The sequence below is a fragment of the Rhipicephalus sanguineus genome, chromosome 4 (assembly GCF_013339695.2).
Source record: "Rhipicephalus sanguineus isolate Rsan-2018 chromosome 4, BIME_Rsan_1.4, whole genome shotgun sequence".
NCBI classification, from domain to species: Eukaryota; Metazoa; Arthropoda; class Arachnida; order Ixodida; family Ixodidae; genus Rhipicephalus; species Rhipicephalus sanguineus.
In genome coordinates, this window is record NC_051179.1 from 17,565,677 (window position 1) to 17,588,302 (window position 22,626).

Below are 22,626 nucleotides of genomic sequence, written 5' to 3' on the forward strand. Positions count from 1 at the left end.
ATGCTCTAGGACATTAAAGTGCTGCAAGCGCCAAAAGCTATTGCAGAGGACAAAACTACGTCACCGGCGCTGTGTTCTTAATCAAATGCGACGATCTAAACGATGGAAACCAGTGATCGAAACCATTGAAATGTTGTGCCGCCGAGAAAGCCTGAATAGCATCGCGAGTATTATGTCTGTGCAGAGTCTAGCCAAGCCCAGCCAAGTCCAGGATAGTCGGGTATTTGTTATTTGGCTGTGTTGGCTGTGTGCGAACAGTAATTAGCGGTATTAGCGATAAGGGCGTAGAAGGAAGGCACCGTTATTGTCGACTTGATTATTCTAGCACGAAAGCAAAGCGACTGTCAAGGAGTGTCGCCGCACAATCTCCTAATGCGTAAGTTAATGAGCACTTGAGCTACGCATTTGCGCGCGCTATTTGTCAGGTCCATCTGTTTCGCGCGCCTGTGGACGAAGCCGTACGTTGTGGGTTTAAATTAACCTCTTGATTTTCGTTTCAGCTCGAAAGCGCAAGATCCCGCCTTCGAATAAACCCGTCGAATTCAAGCAAGAGGAACAGTCGGAAAACCAGAAAGTCGAACAATTTTTTGACATCGGTAACTCTAGAAATCTCTTCGGGTCCAATATCTTCTCTAAAGATGCCATGCGGGCGGTGGAGAACCGCCTCAAACAGTCGCCAGGTATGTATTACGTTCACATTCTTAAAGTTCAGACTTCGTAGATTCTGCTGAAAGGTTAGGGATGGGAGCGCTGCCTGATACACAGTGTGTTAGTTGACAGCATAGTTTCTGTCGTATAAGGCGTCACTGCCGACTACGGCGCCAGGAGATGGCACGTGCTCGGCGGCCGCCTCAGCGAAGACGACGAAGAGGAAAAAAAGAATGAGGAACGATTGTTTCCTTTGATGTGCCTTAATTGATATGCACGACACAACATACTTTGGCGACGAAGATTTACGAGCCCATGTGCTACCGGTCTGACCTTCATCTTCGTGAGTGTTGTACGTACGCCTGTCGTCCTCTACGATGAGTGTTTCTGGACTACAACCACCACCCCCGTTCCTGCCGTCACCTGGACACCCGGTCATCCCTTGGGAGCAATGGATACAAGCCTTCAAGAATTACATGGTTGCTTCGGGCGCCTCCGACCTACCTGCTCTTCGGCGGAAGGCGATTCTGCTCAACTGCTTGGGCTTGGAAGGACAGCGCATCTTCCAGACTCTGACGGCAACGGACGACCCGGGCCTTGCGGCTTCGAGCCCCACGGAAGGGACGTTGGCGTCTCCTAGCCCGGATGACTTCGACCGTGCCATCTCGACGCTGGAAGGTCATTTCAGGAGCAAGGTGAACGTCACTACTGCGCGTCACCGGTTTCGTCGACGTACACAAGCCCCAGGTGAGACTGCGGCGGATTACATCACCGCTCTGAGAAGTTTGGTAGGAGCGTGCGATTTCGGTGACTTGGCGGACGACATGATACGCGACCAGCTGATAGAGAAAACGACCAGCGAGTATTTACGTGAACGCCTTCTGCTGGAAGAGTCCCTAACGCTTTCAAGGGCCCTTACTATTGCAAAGCAGCATGATCAGGCGACAAGTGAAGCCAGAGAACTGTCCCGAAAGGAATTACAAGTTCATCGTGTTAAAAATAATTCAAAGGAGAGAGAGAAGCATTGTAGCACATGCACATGCTATAAGACGCAAAGTCAAAGTCAACGATCCTTCAAAGAGCAGGAATGCTATCGTTGTGGTTCGGCGGAGCACCTTGCAAATAGCCCTCAGTGCAAGGCCAAGACACATAAGTGTCGAAAATGTGAGAAAATTGGCCATTTGGAAAAGGTGTGCAAGTCGCTACGAAAGTTCGCGAAAAATGTTCAGCATGTCGCGGAAGATAGCAATACAGCTGACCCAGACGATCACTTAAGTGTGTGTCAAATCTGGAGCCGAAAGAAAGGAATTTACGCAGTATTAGAAATTGAGGGAATTTCTGTGTCATTCTTGATAGACACTGGATCATCGGTTTCCATTCTGGCTGAGGACCTTTACAAACGTCACTTTTCTAAAGTGTATCCTCTGACATCTACGTCCGTTCAGCTTCTCGATTATTCCAAGTCTGCCATTCCAATTCAAGGATGTTTCATTGCTGCGGCCTCATTCCATGGTCGATGCACTTCTATCTTATTGTACGTTGTGCCTGGAGGAACAACCATTCTTGGATTAGATGGCATCGCGGCTCTGGACATGAAGATTCAGGGGTCACCGCTTAAATGTCTTCTTATGACGCAAGAAACTCCTGTGTTGCCTGAAGAGTTACGTTTCGAATTCGAGCACCTATTTTCAAAAGAGCTCGGAACTGTTAAAGGCTTCTGTCACAAGGTCAAAGTTCGCGCGTCTGTTCAACCAGTGGCCAGCAAGCTGAGACGGCTGCCACTTGTCATTTGCGAGCAAGTCTTGGCAGAAATACAAAAATTAGAAGCCCAGGGCATCATTGAGCGCGTCGACTCGTCAGAGTGGGTGTCACCCATTGTGGTAGCTAGGAAAAAGGATGGCTCGATTCGCATGTGCGTTGACCTACGGGAGCCAAACAAAGCTGTGGTAGTGGACAGTTTTCCTTTGCCACAAACTGAAGAACTACTGAACAGCTTGGCTGTGGCGCAGCGATTCTCAAAGCTCGACTTAGCTTCTGCGTACCACCAGTTACCACTCAGTCCAGAGAGCCGTGACCTTACTACCTTCATAACTCATGACGGACTCTTTCGCTTCAAAAGGGTTTGCTTCGGACTAGCATCGGTGCCCTCAGCATTTCAAAAGATGATGCATTTGATCCTAAAAGGGTGCAAATGCGTCTTATTTTACATTGACGACATCATCGTGTATGGACGCTCCCGCGAGGATCATCTGGGCAATTTGCGCGCTGTTTTGAAACGGCTCTCTGATGCGGGCCTCAGGTTGAACCACAAGTGTGTTTTTGACGTCGCAGAGCTGACTTTTCTTGGTCATGTTGTCAGCGCTAGAGGGTTATTCCCACTTATGTCATCCATTGAGGCGATAACCAAGGCACCCTCACCTAAAAACATCAACAAACTTCGTTCGATGCTGGGACTTGCAGGTTTCTACTCCAAGTTCATCCCCCATTTTTCTGACGTTGTGGAGCCAATGCGTGCCTTGCTTCGAGGAAATGCACCTTTCGTTTGGACTGCGGCAGCACAAGGCAGTTTGGAGCGACTGAAAGCTCTTCTAACATCTTGCGAGGTTCTTCATCTTTTCGATCCTCACTTACCGGTGTACGTCACGACTGATGCCTCAGGATATGGATTAGGTGCGGTACTTCAGCAAGATAACGGAACCTCACTGCAAACTGTCGCGTTCGCCTCGCGTACCCTGCAGCCACATGAACGGCAGTTGGCGAACGCGAGGCTCTTGCCTGCGTCTGGGCTTGCGAACATTGGCACGTTTACCTGTGGGGGAGACCTTTCATCTTACGGATGCGGCATTGGTTACGCTTCTTTCAACGAAAGGTACCGGTCACCGTCCATTAAGGATTGCGCGCTGGTCCTCACGGTTGCTGTGCTACAACTACACCGTGGAATACAGAAAGGGTAGCGAAAACGTCGTGGCTGACGCTCTTTCCCGGCTGCCCGTACAGAGTTTACTCCGCGATGCACCTGAAGAAGAATTCATATGCTTCCTGTCTCCAGTCGTTACCATGCAAGAGCTTCAAGAAGCCAGTGCCAACGACCCCGCTCTCTCTCAAGCCAAGCACTTCACGATTACTTCTTGGCCTGACAAAAAATCCTTGTCGAAAGAGCTGCTGGCTTACTTTCATGTGCGAGCTGAACTCTCAGTTGTAAATGATATCTTGTGCCGGGGTGAAAGGATTGTCGTGCCAGCGTCTATGACACGCCGTTTTATGGATCTGGCCCATGAGTCACATCCAGGCATTAGTCGCACCAAAGCTCGCCTGAGAGAGTCCTATTGGTGGCCGTGCATGGACAGTCACATTGAAGAGCTTGTGCGCACATGTGTGATTTGCCAGTCCTGTGACAAGTCTGCACGTACCTCTGCAGCGCCAATGCAACCCGTTCCTCTTCCTGACAAAGCTTGGGAAAAAGTTGCAATCGACATCGTAGGACCTTTCACGCAAGCTTCAGCCGACTGCCGTTTTGCCATTACAATCATTGACTATTACAGCAAGTGGCCTGAAGTGGCTTTCGTAAGAGACGCGACCACACCTACAGTGAAGAAATTCTTACTTGAACTTTTTGCACGCGAAGGATACCCACGTGGTCTTGTATCCGATCATGGGCCACAGTTTTCATCAGCAAATTTTGAAGAATTTCTCGCAGAACGTGGAATCAAGCATTACAACTCTTCTGTGTACCACCCGCAAGCTAACGGCTTGGTGGAACGATTCAACAGGGTATTGAAGTCATACATACAACTGGCTCTGTTTGAACGCCGTGATATAAAAATAGCCATGCTTGATTACCTGCAAATATATCGATGTACGCCTCACGCGACAACTGGTGTTGCGCCCGCTGTACTTCTTCATGGACGCCAACCTCGAACAAGGCTCGACATAGTGGGCATGCCCGACAAATGCTTCAGCACGGACCCGTCGAGGGCGATTGAGCAGTTGCGAGAGCGCGTGAAAAACAAGCAAACCAGGTCGAAGAGCTATACAGATGAAAAACGCGGAGCCAAGGAACCAAACTTCGCCGTTGGTGATTATCTGCCATTCCTGGGAAGCTATCTTCACAGTTCTCCGCGCCCAAGAAGATCGTTGAAAAGCGTGGACCAGCCTCGTACTTGTTGGAAGATGGACGAGTGTGGAACGCGTCCAAGTTAGCTGCTGTTCACCCTGCAGCTGTCAGCAAAATGAGATCAGGCACATCTGCTGTTATGAACTGGTCACCGGCATCCACTCAATCGTCTGGTACAGTTATGGGTGATCTATCGCATCCTGGCACGTCAAGAGAGGATAATCATGAAAATGCGGACTCTCCTGAACCACTCGCAGCAGACAGTGCGCAAGTTTCACCCAATATGTCGGGATCTCAAGCGCGTATTAGAAGGAGCACTCGTAAGAAGAAGACACCGCAGAAGTTCAAGGACTATATTAGGTAGCAACTTTTTTTTTTTTTTTTTCGCAAAAGGGGATATGTCGTATAAGGCGTCACTGCCGACTACGGCGCCAGGAGATGGCATGTGCTCGGCGGCCGCCTCAGCGAAGACGACGAAGAGGAAATAAAGAATGAGGAACGAATGTTTCCTTTGATGTGCCTTAATTGATATGCACGACACAACAGTTTCGAGTTTATTATGTAACACGCACTCACCCGCAGGCTATTTTGCCGCTTGTTTTAATATCTCTGCTGTAATTTTCTTTCCGACCTGATAGACCGCGGCGGTCGCATTCCGATGAAGGCGAAACGCCGAGGCCCGTGTACTTTGCGATGTTTGCACGATAAAGGGGCCCTGCAACACTTTTCCAAGTAATGATCGAATGACCTCACTAACCGAGTTTATTGACTGCCGCAAAAAGTTCTAAAATCCGTAACGTACAGACATTTGTCGCATACTTTCAGTGCATTCTCTCTCCATTCGACTCAGCGAGCGCACTGAAAGCTACACAAGGGTGGATGACAAGGGGCCAAGAAGCCACGTCCATACGTCAGCGCGCGCCATGACCTTGAGCTTTTTTTTTTTTAACACGAAAGTGTTTTATGCCGGGGTCCACCAAGCAAAATGAACGCCATAAAATGGCAGAGAAAAAAAAGAACTATAAGAAAAAGTTCTGTTGACAGGAGTCGAACCCCGGACCTCTCGGCGCACGATGATAGCTGGCGGGCGCTTAGCCCACTGAGTTACTGCCAAACACATAACGGAGGCTACATGAACGCGCCTTTTATCTTTCACACTTTGCTCTGACAGTGCTCATGGATGGATGGATGGATGCTATGAGCGTCCTTTTTATAACAGGGCGGTAACACGTGTGCCACTAGGCACGAAAAAAAAAAAAAAAAAACGCGCCGTTGCTACGATCGTCTCATCCGGCGCGTTTCTAATAAAAGGGTAAGGGTAAATTCGTCAACGCTTTAATACACTGCGAGGTGGTGGCTTTAGCCCAAGCCTCGCTCATAGCATCCATCCATATCGAAAAATAGCTATCTGACGCTCGCCTGGCTGTCGCACCGCGTTCCCCGCTCGTCCTGTGAGGATTAACGGCCAGGCTAGAGGGAAGACATGACGCGCGTAGCGTTTCTCTTCACGTTTCACGACGCTTTGAAGGAGTGCTTATCGAGTATCAGTGTTTATTACGTGCTTGTTGATGCCATATTTGCGCGAGATTCACCATATGCGGTGTCCACATATATGTGAAATCATGGGTGTTAGTCGTCGGTCCAGAGATTGCCACTAGGCGTCAACGTGAGTGCGTCCACATCGAGCGGGGCTATATCTGCCACACAGTGGACATTGTACAAGCTCTCATATACCAATGCACTGTAAAGAATCAACTACTTCTGTGACGACACGTTTCACTTTCGTGTTATGCCGATTCCTATGACAGAGGGATCAACCACCTTTTTTTTTAATGCACGCAGCTCCCTTTCAGTGTGAGCACTAGCGTGCTGGTGTAATTCCATATTGTGTGTAATTCTAGCACTATAGAGCGCAGTGCGGGCATGTTGCGTCACCCCACAACGGCCGTGGTAACTATACAGCTCACAGTGCTCAAATCAGTCAATGGCCATAAGCCAAATTGAGCTGATGGCATCAGAAGAGTGAGCGATTTCACGATTTCTGACTGACTTTGAAACTTGATTGTAAATTCCGTGCTGCATGCTGCACTATAATGTTTGGCTCACATGTTCGCAGGAGCCTTGACTACTGATTGGCAGCATTATCTGACCATGTTCAAAAAGTGTTGTTGCAGGGCCCCTTTAAAGAACACCAGATGGCCGATATTTCCAGAGCCTTCCATTACGGCGTGCCTCATAATCATGTTGTGGTTTTGGCTTGTAAAACCCCAGATGCTATTATTATTTCTGACCTAATATCTAATGTCTTCCCAAACTACTCTGGATGTGCGAACAGGAATTGCATGCTGTTTTTAACTATGCAGTGCAGTCAGTAATGAGAGTGACTCGCATCATGAAAGCCGGATTTGTTTTTTTTTCAAGGAAACCAGAGTACTGCGCTTGCCAGCAAATGTACACCAAAGACAAAGTGTGTGACCGAGAAGCCGGCTGAGGTTGATGAAGAGTGTGTCATCCTGTAAGTACAGCTTTTTAAAAATTTTATTGATTGTTTGTTTACATATGCTGTCATCTTGCATAACAAGATATCACAGGAGTGAGTACATACATATTGTCATACATATTGTTTATTCTCCTCCAATCTGTTACACTAATTTCATGCAGCACACAAATTTGTGCCATTGTTCTTTCCGATCATTCATTCTTGTTGCGATTAATCAACCTCAACATCTATTTTGTACCAATATGCAAAACACGTGTTTGTGAAGGGTTAGGACAAATTACTTTGTTGACTTTCAGGCTGTTGTGCAAACAATGGAATTAACCCTCTGGCAGGACAAATAACTTTTATTTCTTGTAATACATGCCCTTGTTTTCAGAGGCTTCTTTATGCTGCATAACATAGAAGAAGGTTCTCTGCTTAACAAATTTTCTAACTGCCCTTTAGATATTGGAAATGCTGTAATGTGATCTTCTAAGCCAATGTTTTCTAAGGACTATGCTCATGCCTCTGCTTATGTAGTGAGCAGCATACATGATCTACAACATCTCAACTGCTCTGGCTTGCAGGTCCCAAGGTAGCACAACCAGTACTTCCAGTGAGAAGTCTCTTAGGAGAAGTCCGAGAAAGCGGATCAGGCAACTGAGGTCTCCCTCTCCTGTGGTTCCCTCAAAAGAGACATCGCAAATTCTGCAGTGAGAATTTTCCTTGTGCTATACAATTGTGTTCAGTTCAGCTGTGCATTTTACAAAGAAAAATATATTACGTTTCTAACACCTTTCTTAGTTCCTGTTGATGAGATAAGTACGCCATGTTTGATATGGCAAAATTTGTCTCATTTTCCATAAAAGTTTTGTCGCTAGCACAAAATACGTCAAATTCTGTAGTGTTCACCTTACAGGTTTCTGGTATGACATTGTATTTTTCAACTTACCCTGTCTATACCAGTCAAAAGTACTTGATCGTTTCAGGTTACCACCTCAACACTTTCCTAATTCTTTGTTGTTTGAACGTGAAATTTTTGCCGTATATGCATGAATAAAATGGCGAGGTCACACGAAACATGAAGGGTGAGGTTAGAAAAATGTTGTCTTTTTTTCTTCGAATACATGGAAATGCTGTTTAGAAATCTCTTACGCTGTGAATGTTGTCATTAGGAGAAAGTGAAAGGATTTTTTAGAGTTCTTGGTTGGCTCATAACGTGTGGTTAGTGTGCTTAGAAGTTGCAGATGGACCAGATGCATGGACTGTTTTCCGTGTCAGGCTCACTGCAACAGTCGTAATCCTGCACATCTGGTCATAATTGAATGTTTAATTTTTAAATTCAATACCTTAATCTGAAACCTAACTGCTTACTTCTTATCTCGAAAATCGCATATTTGCACCTGTGTTCCTTTCTGTAATACACCTGTCACAGTCAAAGCATAAGGTTATTTCCTTTGAATGACATCAAGTGAACTTGACGTCATTTTCCTTGCGTGCTCTCCCACACCATAATTAAATGTAGTTTGAAATGATGATTGTGATGACAGCCTCTAGTGCTATGACCTAAAGGCGAGGGGGGAAGCTAACGAATCTTTCATTTAGCTAGTGTATATTCTTCAAATATTTTTTTTTATTAATTAAATGCTGCTGTAAAAATATAGGCTTAGCCATTTTAAACACTTTTTCACAGCTGCACAACATAAACCAAGTCAAGCCAAGAGCAAAACGAAAAACAATAGGGCTGACGACATGACGGAGTGTGCGAACAATGCAGCAGTTTTTTTTTTGCAATGAAGCAAACTATTTTTAATTCCGTAGATTAGAAGACATAACTAATCAGTGATCTCTCTAGAACATCCCTGGCGTTGAGACTACATAGAATGTGGGAATTTTTTTGGTGCTTTGAGTTTTGTGTGCTCCGCTGTTGTTAAGGGTACAGGACCGCTCTAGAAGTCTGTAAGGTTACTTTTCCTTTTGAATGATAGGAACCTTGACTCAATGAAATTTGCACCATGACAAAGTCTTCACCGCAGGCATGACTTCATGACCTTTTAACTGTGTCCGGTTTGGCTGTGATGCATCCAGTATTTCTGCTGTTGTGAACAATACAAAGGCACATCATTTGTGTGCAGTGCAATTCTTCAATGCGCTGCGTCAACATCCTTATTGCAGGAGATTGGAAATGTTGGAGAGAGTAACGTGTCAAGACATTATCCTCTCAGACGATGACTCGACGGACAGCTTGGTGTGTTTAGATGAAAGCCCTGTATCACTGCCAGAAGAAGATGATGACCTGATTCTCATGGTGCAGTGCCAGTCCAGGATGCTGAAGTACTCCATACCTCAAGTACGCTGTCTTCACTCAGCAGTTTGTGTTCAATGTAATTTTGCAAGCTGGGAATGCTATGGAACCTTATTTAGATGAACCAGTTTCAATTTCCCTGCATGGTTAAGCATTCTTACAGTTTTAGTTCTAATTTTCTGGGCAGTAATAGCCTCCTAGGACCATCCCTGCTTACACAATCGATGAGTGCTATGCACCTATCAGGGTGTCGGAACCTGCATTTTCGATGGAGGCGAAAATGTTTGAGGCCCGTGTACTTAGATTTAGGTGCACGTTAAACAACCCCAGGTGGTCAAAATTTCCGGAGCCCTCCACTACGGCGTCTCTCATAATCATTCGTGGTTTGGGGACGGTAAACCCCAGATATTATTATTATTAGGGTGTCGGAACGAAATGTTTTTCGTTTCGGTTTTAATTTTGTTTCACTGAAAAAAGTTCCGCTCCTGTTCCGGAATGAAAAAAAAAAAAGTGTTCCGTAACGGTTCGTAACTGTTTTTATTTATGTGCACAAAATTTGAAATAGTAGAAGATAAAAGAGAAGATAAAAAAGTAGAAGATAAAAAAAATTAATTTTTCTCATAAATGAGTTACAAATTCTCTGAGCAGGCTGAATGCTTTGTGTCGAGGGAGCGAGCATGATCTCAGAAGCAGCACGTCATCGAGTCTGATATGCGGAACCGCTGTTATGACAAAACAAATTTCAGCTCCGACGGCGCCTTCTCCACGCTGATCTCCACGATGAAGTAGCTCGCTGATGTTGAGTGCCACGGGCACCGAGAAACGTCGATGCACTTACAGCGAGTGCATACTGCGTGTTTTATTAGGTGACGACCCAAGCGCGCCGCGCCTGTCTTGCAGGACCGTCAGAGCATCGCGGAGACGCAGAGTGCGTGTTGCTTCCAAAGTGCTTCTCTTCGCCACGTTGAACGAACAGGCTTCTCGCCACACCCGTGCACGGTCTGAAGTGAAGCGGGCACAAAGAGCGCACAAATGCGCATAATACAGCAAGCGGCCCAGCAATGATGGCGTGAGCCGAATAGGCGACGCGCTGCACGCAACTAGCCAGGGATAATCGGCTCTACGTGGCGGTACCGCGGTTCATTGAAACGGTGGCGATTAACTGCAAAGGTGATTTAATTCACTCGTGCACTCAGCGGGCATCGCTTCACAACGCTAAAATGCCTAGCTTCTCACTGGAGAGGTTGTTAGCACTTTTCAATAAAAATGCACAGAAAAAAAAAACAGCTTGGTTGCTAAGTGCGTGTTTTGAGGGTGAGTCCATTTACAACGAACTACTGATATAACGACCAGTTTTCGCGGCACTTTCAAGTTCGTTATAAACGGGTTCGACTGTATGTCTTTGAGGCTAAATCTGCCTGCTGCTTAAAAACATCCTATAATGCAATAATGTTGGAGAAAAGGTAACAGGAAACACAATGAGAAAGTTATAATGTAAAGCAGCAGTGGAGATGTATTTCCAATCAGAATAAATGCAGAGGTTAAGAAAAAAGTAGATAATGTAAAACAGCCGAAGGAAAAAAAAAACTTTTCTGTGTATTTTAGAGGTTATCAAAATATGAACTGCGTTAAGAGGTTGGCTTTGACAATATTAAAGAAGGCACTCTTACTGTGAAACAAAAGCCCAACAAGCCAATCGAAATACGAATTCACATCATGCTATATTGAAATTCCTGCACCACTTCGCCAGTACGTCATGGATTTTTATGGCACCTGCATGGACTAGTTAATATTTGTAGTGTACACGTACCTCACAGGAGTACGGCCACTAGCGTGGGTTCGGACTTAGCGAGCCACAGGGCCGCGTTTGCCGTCGCCTCGCGTGAACTAGCGCGCCGCTGCACACGTACGTTTGAGCGCAAAGGCGCCGAGCGCAACGCGGCAAGTACACAGTACTGCTCTCGAGATCCGCAACAGTTTATTGCCTGCGGCAACACCACAAAACGCCGTAGAACGCCCGCTCCCAAAGGCGGCGGGAAAAGCAAACAGGCTTTACCATGCCACGGGCGAAAATACAACACAAAGGGTGCCGCTAGCACGTCTCCGCGGGCAATGGGCTCACGGCGACACGCCGCTAAGGGAAAACGGGTCCCTCGTGACTATGCTGCGTACTCTTACGATCCGCGACCACAGAGCCCGATCGCTCGAGTGAGGGCAAACTCCGCTCGCGTTGGCTTCGATAAGTACGGTTTCGGCGTAGTATGACCACGCGCTAATGCAGCGCACTGCTCTTCAGCCTAGCGTTCGGAACCGGACAACGTAAGGTAAGCGCTCGCTGCTGGCGCAAGGCACCGTTAGCGAACTCCGACCGAGCGAGCCCGAAAAGAGGAGCCGGCGGACGGGAGAGAAAAGATGTGCTCACCCTACGAGGTCCAGAGAGAGTCTCTCCCTTCCGCCGCGCAAAACGTCTCACGAGACGCGAAACTCGAGCGCAGCGCCCCCCGTCGAGGTCCGGCGCTGGGAGAGAGGAGGTTAACGTCACTCCCCGCTCGCCCAGCGCCGTAAGACGGCGGAGGAGGGGAACGGCATGATCAGACGTGGGGATGGCAGAAATAGGCGAAAACCAGCGCAATGGCGACGGGCAAGCCTCAATCCCCACATATTTTAGTGCTAAATGTGAAATACATTATATACATTTCAGAGGGAGCAAAAATTGAACTTTGCATGTTTGAAGAATTATGCCCAAATTATGAAAAGAAAAAAAAAAACACCTATGAAATTTATGACATCACGCTGCCACTGGAGTTGATATTGTTGTTATCTAGCTAAGCTGATTTGGTGCAAGACTGGACTTCAAGAGAAAGAGCAGCCTTAAATTAGTATTTATGGTCACTTTTTGGTTATGAGTAAAATTTACCATATTATGTTGTGCTGCTTGAATAAGCTTTTGTCAGTGTAAAGCAGAATAAGGACCATTCGGTGTCCCACATTTACCATAATTCCACAAACAGGACAAACCTTTTGCCGAAATCTTGGAGAAGCTGGCTCAAGAGTGCGGAGTGGAAGCATCTCAGGTGATGCTGTTGGCAAAGGAGCAGCCTGTGCAGCCTGAGGACACACCACAGAGCCTTGCCTTGTCATCAGCTGATATCCTAGGTTAGTTCTTAGCTCACGGCTGTTTTTTCTGTTTTCTCATTAATTCCCACTCATTCTTCAGTAGGTGTCTTTAGAATGGAAGCTATGATGCTACTTGGTAAAGGCTTATTGCGATTGGCGTTCATATGATGGGGGAAAGGCTTGAAAGCCTAAGGCAAGCGATGCACTGTCAATTCCTATTTTTTATGCGCAAGCCTAAAGAGCAGACAAAAAGAGGTATTGAGCAGGCTGGTCTGTTAACGATTGAAATCGTTCCTGACCTTGTTATATATATATATATATGTATGTATATATATATATATATACTTTTTTAGAAGGCATATTGGCAATTTTGTAAGACAGGTTGAGGGAGTGGGATTGCTTGTAGCATTTCACATTTCGAGAGTTGGGATGCATGTGTTTACTGAAAGAGCAGCTTAAAAAAACATGATGTTAACATTTTGTTGCCCTGGTTTCTGCAGACTGCATCATAAGGAAGTACGCAGGTCCTTCAAGCAAGGCAGCAAATAACATCACATTGAGGTTCCAGTGTGCCAACAAACGCAGCACAGAGAGCATTGAAGTAGCCCTGGTAAGTGCTTGTGACTGGTGAAAAACTATCAAGCGTTGGGAGCATAATTACACTGCTGCAAGTGCCTCTGCAAAAAGAAAAATGCATGAGAATGCAGAAGCTTCCTTGTAAAAGACATCACTTATCAGGAATTCCTTGAAAATTTGACAGATATTTCAGTCTGACAAACTTTATAGGGGTGTGGGAATATTCGAAATTACGAATATTTTTAGAATGGTGTTTGCTATTCGATTCGATTCGCACTGGAATTTTACTATTCGAACAATTCGAACTTCCCAAAGACAAATACAGTCAACGTCCGGTTGAAAGTAACCCCTTCCGATTTTCATTACGCTTCACCTCATTACACTCTCGTATTGCGGCAAAGCTGCCTTTTAAGCTCCGTTACGGTCGAACTTAGACAGGAGAAAAGTCCGGTTGGAAGTGGTCCCTAGATTTTTCAATATGCTTCACCTCATCACACCCCCGTATTGCGGCAAAGCTGCCTTTCAATCTCCGTTACGGTCGAACTTAAGGGGCTGATATACTCCAGCGTAACGTCGACGCGCGCGCACTCTCGGCACAGCGACGCTACGCTAACAAACGCGCCGCACTTTATAGTCCGACGCGCGGCGCTACCGATGCGTCCGGCGTCCGTCAGCGCGCCCCGGCTGCAGCCGGCGCGAGATGCGACATGCTGCATTCCGCGCCGGCGACGTTACCCAGACTGCACTCCGTCTGCGTCTCTTCGTGAAGAAGGGACGCCGAGTGCACTCAAATGCGCATGCGTCAAGGCGACGTACTGCGTCGCGGAAGTGGGAGTATAGAGTGCTCTGTTTTCGCGTCAACGTAACGTGACGAACCTGACGTCGCCAACTCCCGCACCCGCGGGCTGACGCGAACGCACGTCGGAGTATAACAGAGCCTTTAGGCAAGAGACAGTCAACGTCTGATTGGAAGTGGTCCCTAGATTTTCAATATGCTTCACCTCCTCACACCCCCATATTGCGGTAAAGCTGCCTTTCACGCTCCGTTACGGTCGAACTTAGCCAAGAGACAGTCAACGTCCGTTTGCAATTGGTCCCTAGATTCAATATGCTTCACCTCATCACACCCCCGTATTGCGGCAAAGCTGTTTTTCAAGCTTCGCTACGGTCGCAAATGTATTAACTCAAGAAAACTCTGGTTCCAATATGGAGATGAAAGATGTGGCAGAGTTGGGGGCTCAATTAATGCTGTTTTGGACCTGAAATTTGGGCAGGAAGTCTGAAAAATCGGACGCCGAAGCTCTTGAGCATCCAAAATTTCAGATGTTCTTATATATCGACGTCTACGAGACAGATTTGGAACTCCGGACTTGAAGGGAGCACATCCTTGTCCACCACATCAGTTGGGCTTCCACAGAAGTTGAAAGAGGAGGAGAGGCTGAGGAAATGGCACCTTTGCCTATCACGTGTAAAGTGTTGTCGGCAACACTTTGGTTGCACCAAATCACGTACATAAATACAATTCGGCCTCTACATTGCCTCATTCTTGATAAGACAACTATGAAAACCCACCTCACCAGCGCTTCATCAACCTAGCAAAAAGAAACACTTTCATGTTGCTATCTGATAAGAATATGCTTAGGAATCCTCTCCAACTTTTTTTCTGCAATTTTGCTTCGAAGTATTCGAAAAATATTCTAGAAATATTCAAAAAATATTTGATTCGATTCGCACTCACACTTCAATATTCGAATTCGCTTCGCACCCAAAATTTTGCTATTCGCACAGCTCTAAAAATTTATTTAAATATGATTGCAGTTGCTGAATGGCCTTCATAGCACACCAGGTACCCAACGCGATATATTTGCATAAATGAAACCCTTCTTTTTTGCTTAATTGCCATCGTAAGAATGCACTTAATATATTTCGCATGTGTTCCTGAAATCATGCAATGATGCTGAATAATCTGAACTGAATATCCGGAGCCAGCTTCAGAACATAACACGAGACAGCAGAGCTCACCCACTTGGTGTTATTTCTCTTATTTTCAATCTACGGTGCTTTTCTGCTGAATAATCATGTCACATAGTATTGACATACACTACAGCTTGTGGATTGATGCTGAATCAAATCGCTTGGGTATTATTTACCTTTGTGTTCCTAGTACGCAACATACCATTTTGGTTGGCAGTGCATGCGGAGCATGCACGGTAGCTTTTGGTTGCAGCAACGTGTCACCACGCTCATTCAACGGCAGAAAGGTTCAGTCCAAATAATAATTGTTGTAGTATTGTGCAACATTGGAGCACGAGATTTAATGTTGTATCAAACCACTTCGCACAAATCTAGGTATATGTTTCCTTCATATACGGTGCACAGCTTAGCTTTTGTGCAGAGTTGCCTGCTATATGCATAGCGGTTCTGCTAGGCATAGATCTAGTACACTGGCTTAATTCACTGCAGGACCAGCAATTTTGGCTTATTAGGCGACCCGGACTGGCTACTCGTTTCACCAGAAGTCGCAGCCCACCGTTGCAGTTGCCCACAGTTGCAGTTCTGATGAGCGCTGTTTTCTTTCCTCCAGATATTGGCAGCAAACTGCGTGGCTAGTACTAGTATTGTGTCGCAATCACCATCGCCATTCTCTCTCGTGTGCAGGTGCTTGAATTGTTCGCGATCATTTTCATCTTCTGCAGGACGAGCCTTTGCAAAAGGGGGCCAAGATGTTTGCCGAGAAACTTGGTCTTCCATTTTCCAAGCTTGTTTACAAGTTTGATGGGGAGAAAGTGCAGCTTCGCAGCACCCCAGAAGAGCTGGGCATCGAGGACGGCGATTGCGTCGACGTTTCTATTCGATCTTGAAGCCAAATGGTTTCACGCAAAATTTTTAAATTAAATGTATCGCCAATATTCAGGGAAGTAGGCGAGGGGGTACTAACATATGCATCTAGGAGTGTATTTAAGATCAAAGAGCATGCTCTACTCTGTACCCACAAATTGCAGTGCTGTACCTGAAAATGTCTTTACACCCATTATTGTCATGCGGTATATTTTTTAAATGTATAAGACTCATGATAACACTATGTTTTATAAAGACCGGTTCAGACTAGCTTGCTGACTAGGGCTTTAGCCTGCAGTGGTTTCTTGCCTCCTGCTTGTTCATTGTGCCCTTTACTGTGAAATATGTTGCCATTAATTGAGGCTGCCTTGTACCTGAAGTTTATTTGAACTTGAAAAAGTGTACCTATGATCAAACACGTGTTGTGAGGCTAATTCGGTTGTTTGTGAATGGCAGCACTCTATTTTTTGCAGGTAATTATCTAAGGTCTGTCGCACTGCACTGCTTGTATTCACCCATGTTATTTATTTTGTTGCAAAGAAGCGTTTTTATGGGATATGGGTGGGATGCACCTCAAAAGTAATTTTCATTACTAAAGCTAACTGGATGAAATTTGTGTTCTAAAGATTAGTCTCCAATTTTTAAAATGTATTCCTGGTTTATCAAATGTTGTTTCCTGAAAGGCAGGAAAAGTACGGAATTTCTTATCATGATTAAGTGTGTTTAAAAATAGCATGTGTTGTTCCACATGGCACACGCCTTGCAGAGAAGCTAAAAAGCTTTTGCTGCAGTTGAAGGGGGCAAAAATGTCGGCTGCCATTATTGAAAACACTGCCGAGTGGTTTTTCAAAAGATGTGGAGCTAAAGGTTATCAAAAAAACTGACATTGAAATGAGATAATGCCCTATAACATACTTTAGTTGGATTTATTGTTAAGATTTCTGAGGTGCATCTTCGTCCTGTGTGTAAATATAATGAGTTTAAGAGGAGACATCTTAGTGTGTGCATATTTGAAGAGAATGTACATTTGTGTAAATAAAATACATTTTATTGCGACAGCAATTCTATGGACACACTCTACGGGTTTTTTCTGTCTGTGTAGCCGTCATGTTCCGTGTCTGTATAGTTATGTATTATGCATAAAACCCACAAAAAAAAATATAGTCCGGAAAATTTTTGTGAACTGCGCGACTGCGTCGCTCTGTGACGCCATGCATGAAGTCTGCTTGGCGAGAACATCGTAAATCCTCCAGCATACAATCGATGAGCTATTCATAGATATCAGTTACAGTTGGTGGCCTGCTTCAGCGTTCCGGAGGATTGTTTACTAACCTGCAAGATGGTGCAGGGGGTCCTGAGGGCGTCTCCACCCTGTTCATGCTTAGCGTGTGCACTATCTCGACAGTTTAGCAGATGGCCCATGCATTCCTATGTGCTGTAATCTTACCCCTTGCTCCAGTTCATTTACGCAAGACAGTGAAGCATGCACAAACCCTTGATGCAAAAACATTGGTTTTTATTTCTGTTGTCCCATGTACAACCGGGAGACGCTTGTGATCGTCTTCCCCTTCCTACGAGGCTATCTGGAAGGGGCTAAACCATAGTTGTATAAATAGTGGGTTACAGAAAAGCGGGAGTTGTATTCCCTTTAGAGAAGAGAGAGGCATATATGCATACGTCTTTGTACAAATGGTTTAGCGTAGTAACACGCCCTCTATTCCAGGACAAGAAAATAGAATGTGACTTCTGTTGAACTGAGCAGCGGTGGGACGTACATTTTTTTTTTTTTCTCTACCGGAACCACCTTCTAAGCCTGAACGTTGTGGCAGCCTGACGAACGGTTTCTCTCGCCGGCTGTCAGGTGGCTGATGCACCTAACGTCAGCACGTCGAAGCACACCCCGCATACCCGCACCGGTTTGTTGAGGTTGAACTTGAGAATTGGAATGTCTTTCTCGGAACACTTGGCACACAGAATTCGCCCGCAGTGGCGACTGGAATGGTAAAAGCGTTCGGTTAAATGAAAACATGAGGCATCACACAACGAAGAGGACAGAAATAGAAGTACCGCTGGTAACTAGGCTGGTTACTGCATGTTTGAGGAAGTATTAATGCAGGACGTGTTACACAGCAGCCCACAAGAGCAGCAAATGGAAACGGTCAGAATTGAATGTGCTTGTAGGAGGGCTCTAGTATGCACTCCGACATGCTCTTGCAAATCCCATGAAAATTTTTTTCCCATGTATACACGTCATGACTGACCTCAAATTTTGTCTGTTTTTTGTTCAGAAAAAATTTTTGAACTCTAAGTTAAGAGGGACATGGCTTGTAGAGATATTTGCTGTATTTTATGTCCAAACCTGATGAAACTAAATACAGTGAAGCCTCGGTGATACGAATCTCACGGGACCACCAAAAATATTCATATCATCTGAAATTCGTATCACCAGGGAGCATGGAAAATTAGCATGTGACGAAAGAAAGCTGAAGTACATTTTCATTTATTGTTTTTCAGGGCCGCAGCAACGTCAGGAAGAACCCTGTTAAGTTTTTAGATGTCGACGATCATACCAGCGCTCGTAAATATACGGCCGGTACGCCGGTATTTCATTAATGAACCAGGTGCCTTGTGACCTGTGACAGCGGTAGCCCCTTCCAAATTTTGGTAGCCTTTTTTTGCATGACACCGAAGTACTGCAACGAAAGCAACAAAAGAAGCGCTTTGACGCGATGCATCAAGGCCACAAAATTACAAAACCGTGGTCCTGTGTTATGACTTTGTTATTGCGGAGGTATTGGAGATTTACGGCCGTGCCCGCACAGGTGCGGCCTCAACGGTTGCGCATGTTGTTGTGAGGCCTGACTCCTTCGCGAAGACCGTCCTCGCCTTCTTTCGGTCCTCGTCCACCTTTCGTAGGATATCAGATACACGAGGCAGGCACGTGTAAACACAGTGCAAAGACAGCAGCCCGCGTCGGTGCGTTAGAAGAAAAAAGCATGGCGCTAATGTGCCCTGTAATCTAAACACGGAGGGACATAAGAGCCTCAAAGATTCACGCACACAATCTCGGAGGCCGTGACGCGTCTCTCAATGTTTATTCTGACCTTAAGAAAAGTGTTTTTTCTTGCACCGTGATTCTGACGATTTGGCGGTGCGGCGCGCATTGGCCACGCTTGCGTTCCCGCGCTCGCACGTGCTTGGCGCGTCTTCCACGACAGCGGGGACAGCACCTCTTCCTACCTGGGCGGTAGCGTACGTTCGTATCAAACGTCGCTGGTGAAAATCCGTTCGCAGCAACCGTACTCCATTACATTGCAGCCAATGGGCCTTGGCCGGGACCAACGAAAAATTCGTATCACCCCGAAATTCGTATGAGCTGTGATCGTATCACCGAGGTTTCACTGTAGACTTATTTAGTTTTTCATGCTGATTTCAAATATGCAATAATATTTCTTGTAGGTAAGCTGGTTATGCACAAAGCTGCCTCTCTTGTTTCTGGAGACAATATGGAAAAAGTAAAGACGTTCAGCAGAAATTGCATGTTATCAGATAGCTAGATACAATATGCAATAAGTGCAACGCTGCAAACAGTTTTCAGATCGAATCATATCTAGACATTCTATAGATGATCGAAATTCAATGTTTGTACCATGACTACCATAAAGAAAAAACAATCAAAATTTAAAAATCTCAGCAAAAAATGAGAATTCAGCTCTCAGCACTTTGTGATACACAGCTTGGGCTTTATGTTAAAAAAGGAATTGCAGCTCTAGCTGTTCTAGATCATGGGATATCACTCCGAAAAGCTGAATAAGTGACCCAAAAACATTTAACGTTCAGCTTGTACTTGTTGCACAGATCTAAACTGCAGATGAAATACTGATGTTGCAAGACTTAAAGGGGTCCTGCAACACTTCTGTGAGTTATAATGGTATAGTCTCACTATTAGCGCATGATGCTTCAGGAATCACATGCCGCAAAAATTTTTAGAATCCGTAAAGTACGAGCAGAGTTACAGGGATTTGTCGCACACTTCAAGCGCCTTCTCACTTCTCTCGTACCAGCGAGCGCATTGAAAGCTACGCAGGGAGGAGGATTACAAGAGGGCAAGAAGATGCGGCCCTTCGTCAGCGCACGTCATGACCTTGAGCACTTTTTTTTCTTTGAACGCGCGGCTGACTTTCAGTGTGATTGCAAGCACGCATACGGGCATGTAGCGGCATCCTGCGGCAACCACGGTAACTATTCCATTCGCAACGCTCAACAGCCACTGGCGGTGACTTCCGGCATATGGCACAGTAATTTAGGTATATGGCATCCTTTGTAGAGAAGAGGGAACGATTTCTAGCTGACTGAGAATTAATTGTAAATTCCGGGCCGCGTGCTGCGCTATAATGTTTGGCTTGCGTGTTCTCGGGAGCCTCGACCACCGATTGGCAGTGTTCGAGACCATGCTCGAAAAGTGTTGCAGGACTCCTTTAAGATAAGCTTTACATGCGAAAGAGTAGCTGTAGATCTCAATAATGCAATGAAAGAAACACTTTTCTTTGATGATTTTTTGGTCTCCACAAGCTATGTCCCCCCTGACGACACTTTAGGCGATTTGGTACATCTTGACTTCAATTACACAGTGCCCGAAAGAACAATGACAAAAGGAAAAGCACGTAGACGTGTGATGTGCTTAGTTTCAATTTTTTTGTTTACAGGAAACACTGCAACATATATAAAAACATTCATGCATACTCGCTTCATACAAGATCCCAAAACCTATTGCACTTTCAGAGAAGAAACCAGAGTTCTTGAGGTGATTTCTGCATAGAGTAAGCATATGCAACTGTTTTGATATACGTGTGCAATGTTTCCTGTCAATAAAGTCTGCTAAAATTCGGCACATCAAGTGTCAACATCCTCTCCCCTTTTGTCCTGCCTTTAGTGTTAATTTCTTTTTTTGTTTTGGTGCTGTGTACTTTAAAGTCCTGCACACTGTCCACTTGAAAGGGACTTCGAAACCATTTCCACTGCACTTTTTTTTTAGAAAGAAAAATAATCAATTTAAAAGGGTTCACCCTTTAAAATTGATTATGTAACCCCATTTAAAAATTTGTGTTTAACATTCCAAAGCAACTCACTGGCTATGAGAGGCACCACAATAAGAGGACTCAAGATTAGTACAGACCACAGTTACAGTTTGTTACAGTTTGCCTAAAGCACAGAACATGGACATTTTTGCATTCCACTCCCATCAAAATGCGGTTCTCATGGCTATGCATGGAACTCGGGGTGGTGTGCTGAAAAGCAGAACTCATTGCTACTGAGCCACTACAGCAGGTCCGACCCTATCGCGTTCAAAAAACCCCTGACACTACTCTCAGACGTTTTGCCTGAATTCTAGTTTTAGTTGCGTGGATGAAGATAGTTGTCAGTACATACAGGACCTTGCCTAAAATAAATAAATGCCTGAATTCAAGATTAAAGAAAAAATGAACAGCCATGTGTTCTACTATAATATATGGCAGAATGATTACTATCGAGTATGGACACTGCTTTATGGAATGAACCCTGAAGTGACCAAAGCAAACCTCGTAATGTCCAGTCACATTCAAATGCAATGATGATACGGTGTAGGAAAACCTTGGATCTAGATGCTTACCAGTGGTGTTTCCTTGTTTTAATGCCAAACTTGTTGCCACACTCCAGGCAGATGTCCCCATCAGACCACGGAGGTTCCTTTGGCAGGAAATCTAAGGGAACATGCAAAAGTGATTTGTAGTGCACCTGAAAGGTGGGCTGGTACTGAGTTAATAATAATAATTGATGGGGGTTTAACGTCCCAAAACCACAATATGATTATGAGGGATGCCGTAGTGGCGGGCTCCGGAAATTTCGACCACCTGGGGTTCTTTAACATGCCAATGCAAAGTTAAAAGAAGCCTGCTCCTTGGTTGGAATGATGCTTTCTATACCTCACAGTCTGCATCTTCTTGAAGGTAGCACATTTCCTCAGCAGAGTTGACTGAGCATTTTTTGCAATATGTTGATTCATAATTTTGCTGTACGCAAGGCTACAGATAATGGAACTGCAATCAACATTAGTGTGAGGAAGGCCTCGGGCTGTGTTTCATTATGAAAAATTTGGTGACAGCCAACTGAAGTTTCCAGATGTAATGTATCCTTTGTACAAGGACGTGCTGGCACGACCAGCCATGATCTAAGTCCTTTATTTTTATCCAGCCATTAGAAGTTAATAAAGAATGTCACTGCTTTTTCTTGCCTGCACTTTGCCGTCTCAATATCTTGTGACCACAGCATGAAAATAAGCTTTCAGGAGCAATTAGCTAGAATGTTTGTGGCAGTTTACCAGAACTGCTGCATGTGACAAATACGAGAGATGGGTAAATCAGAAAACAGGGAAAGTAAAAGAGTACTGGCATGAAAAGAAGCCAACTGCAATTCGTATGTACACAAGTCGCTGCATAAGTTAAAGAATATTGATGACATACGCAGTATTAACATGGTGTTAATAGTGAACCCTTTACTGGGTCAGTTGTC

General features: G+C 45.2%; 2 protein-coding genes across 2 annotated transcripts in view; one reads left to right on the forward strand and one right to left on the reverse strand.

Annotated features, from left to right (window-relative positions):
• Positions 1-234: 234 nt before the first annotated feature.
• On the forward strand, positions 235-16,112 carry LOC119389510 (NFATC2-interacting protein). The gene is made up of 8 exons (XM_037656806.2): positions 235-376; positions 501-680; positions 7,184-7,277; positions 7,829-7,954; positions 9,417-9,591; positions 12,558-12,702; positions 13,164-13,273; positions 15,936-16,112. The coding sequence occupies exons 1-8, from the start codon at positions 373-375 to the stop codon at positions 16,098-16,100; spliced, it is 999 nt and encodes a 332-aa protein (XP_037512734.1). The 5' UTR covers positions 235-372; the 3' UTR covers positions 16,101-16,112.
• A 1,460-nt stretch (positions 16,113-17,572) lies between these two features.
• LOC119389508 (rabankyrin-5) overlaps positions 17,573-22,626 on the reverse strand; it is a 34,174-nt gene continuing 29,120 nt past the window's right edge. Inside the window, exons 22-23 of the mRNA XM_037656802.2 lie at positions 21,728-21,818; positions 17,573-18,070 (exon numbers count right to left, since the gene is read on the reverse strand). Coding sequence (XP_037512730.1) covers positions 17,935-18,070; positions 21,728-21,818 — 227 coding nt within the window. The 3' untranslated portion in view covers positions 17,573-17,934. The remainder of the gene's footprint in view (positions 18,071-21,727; positions 21,819-22,626) is intronic.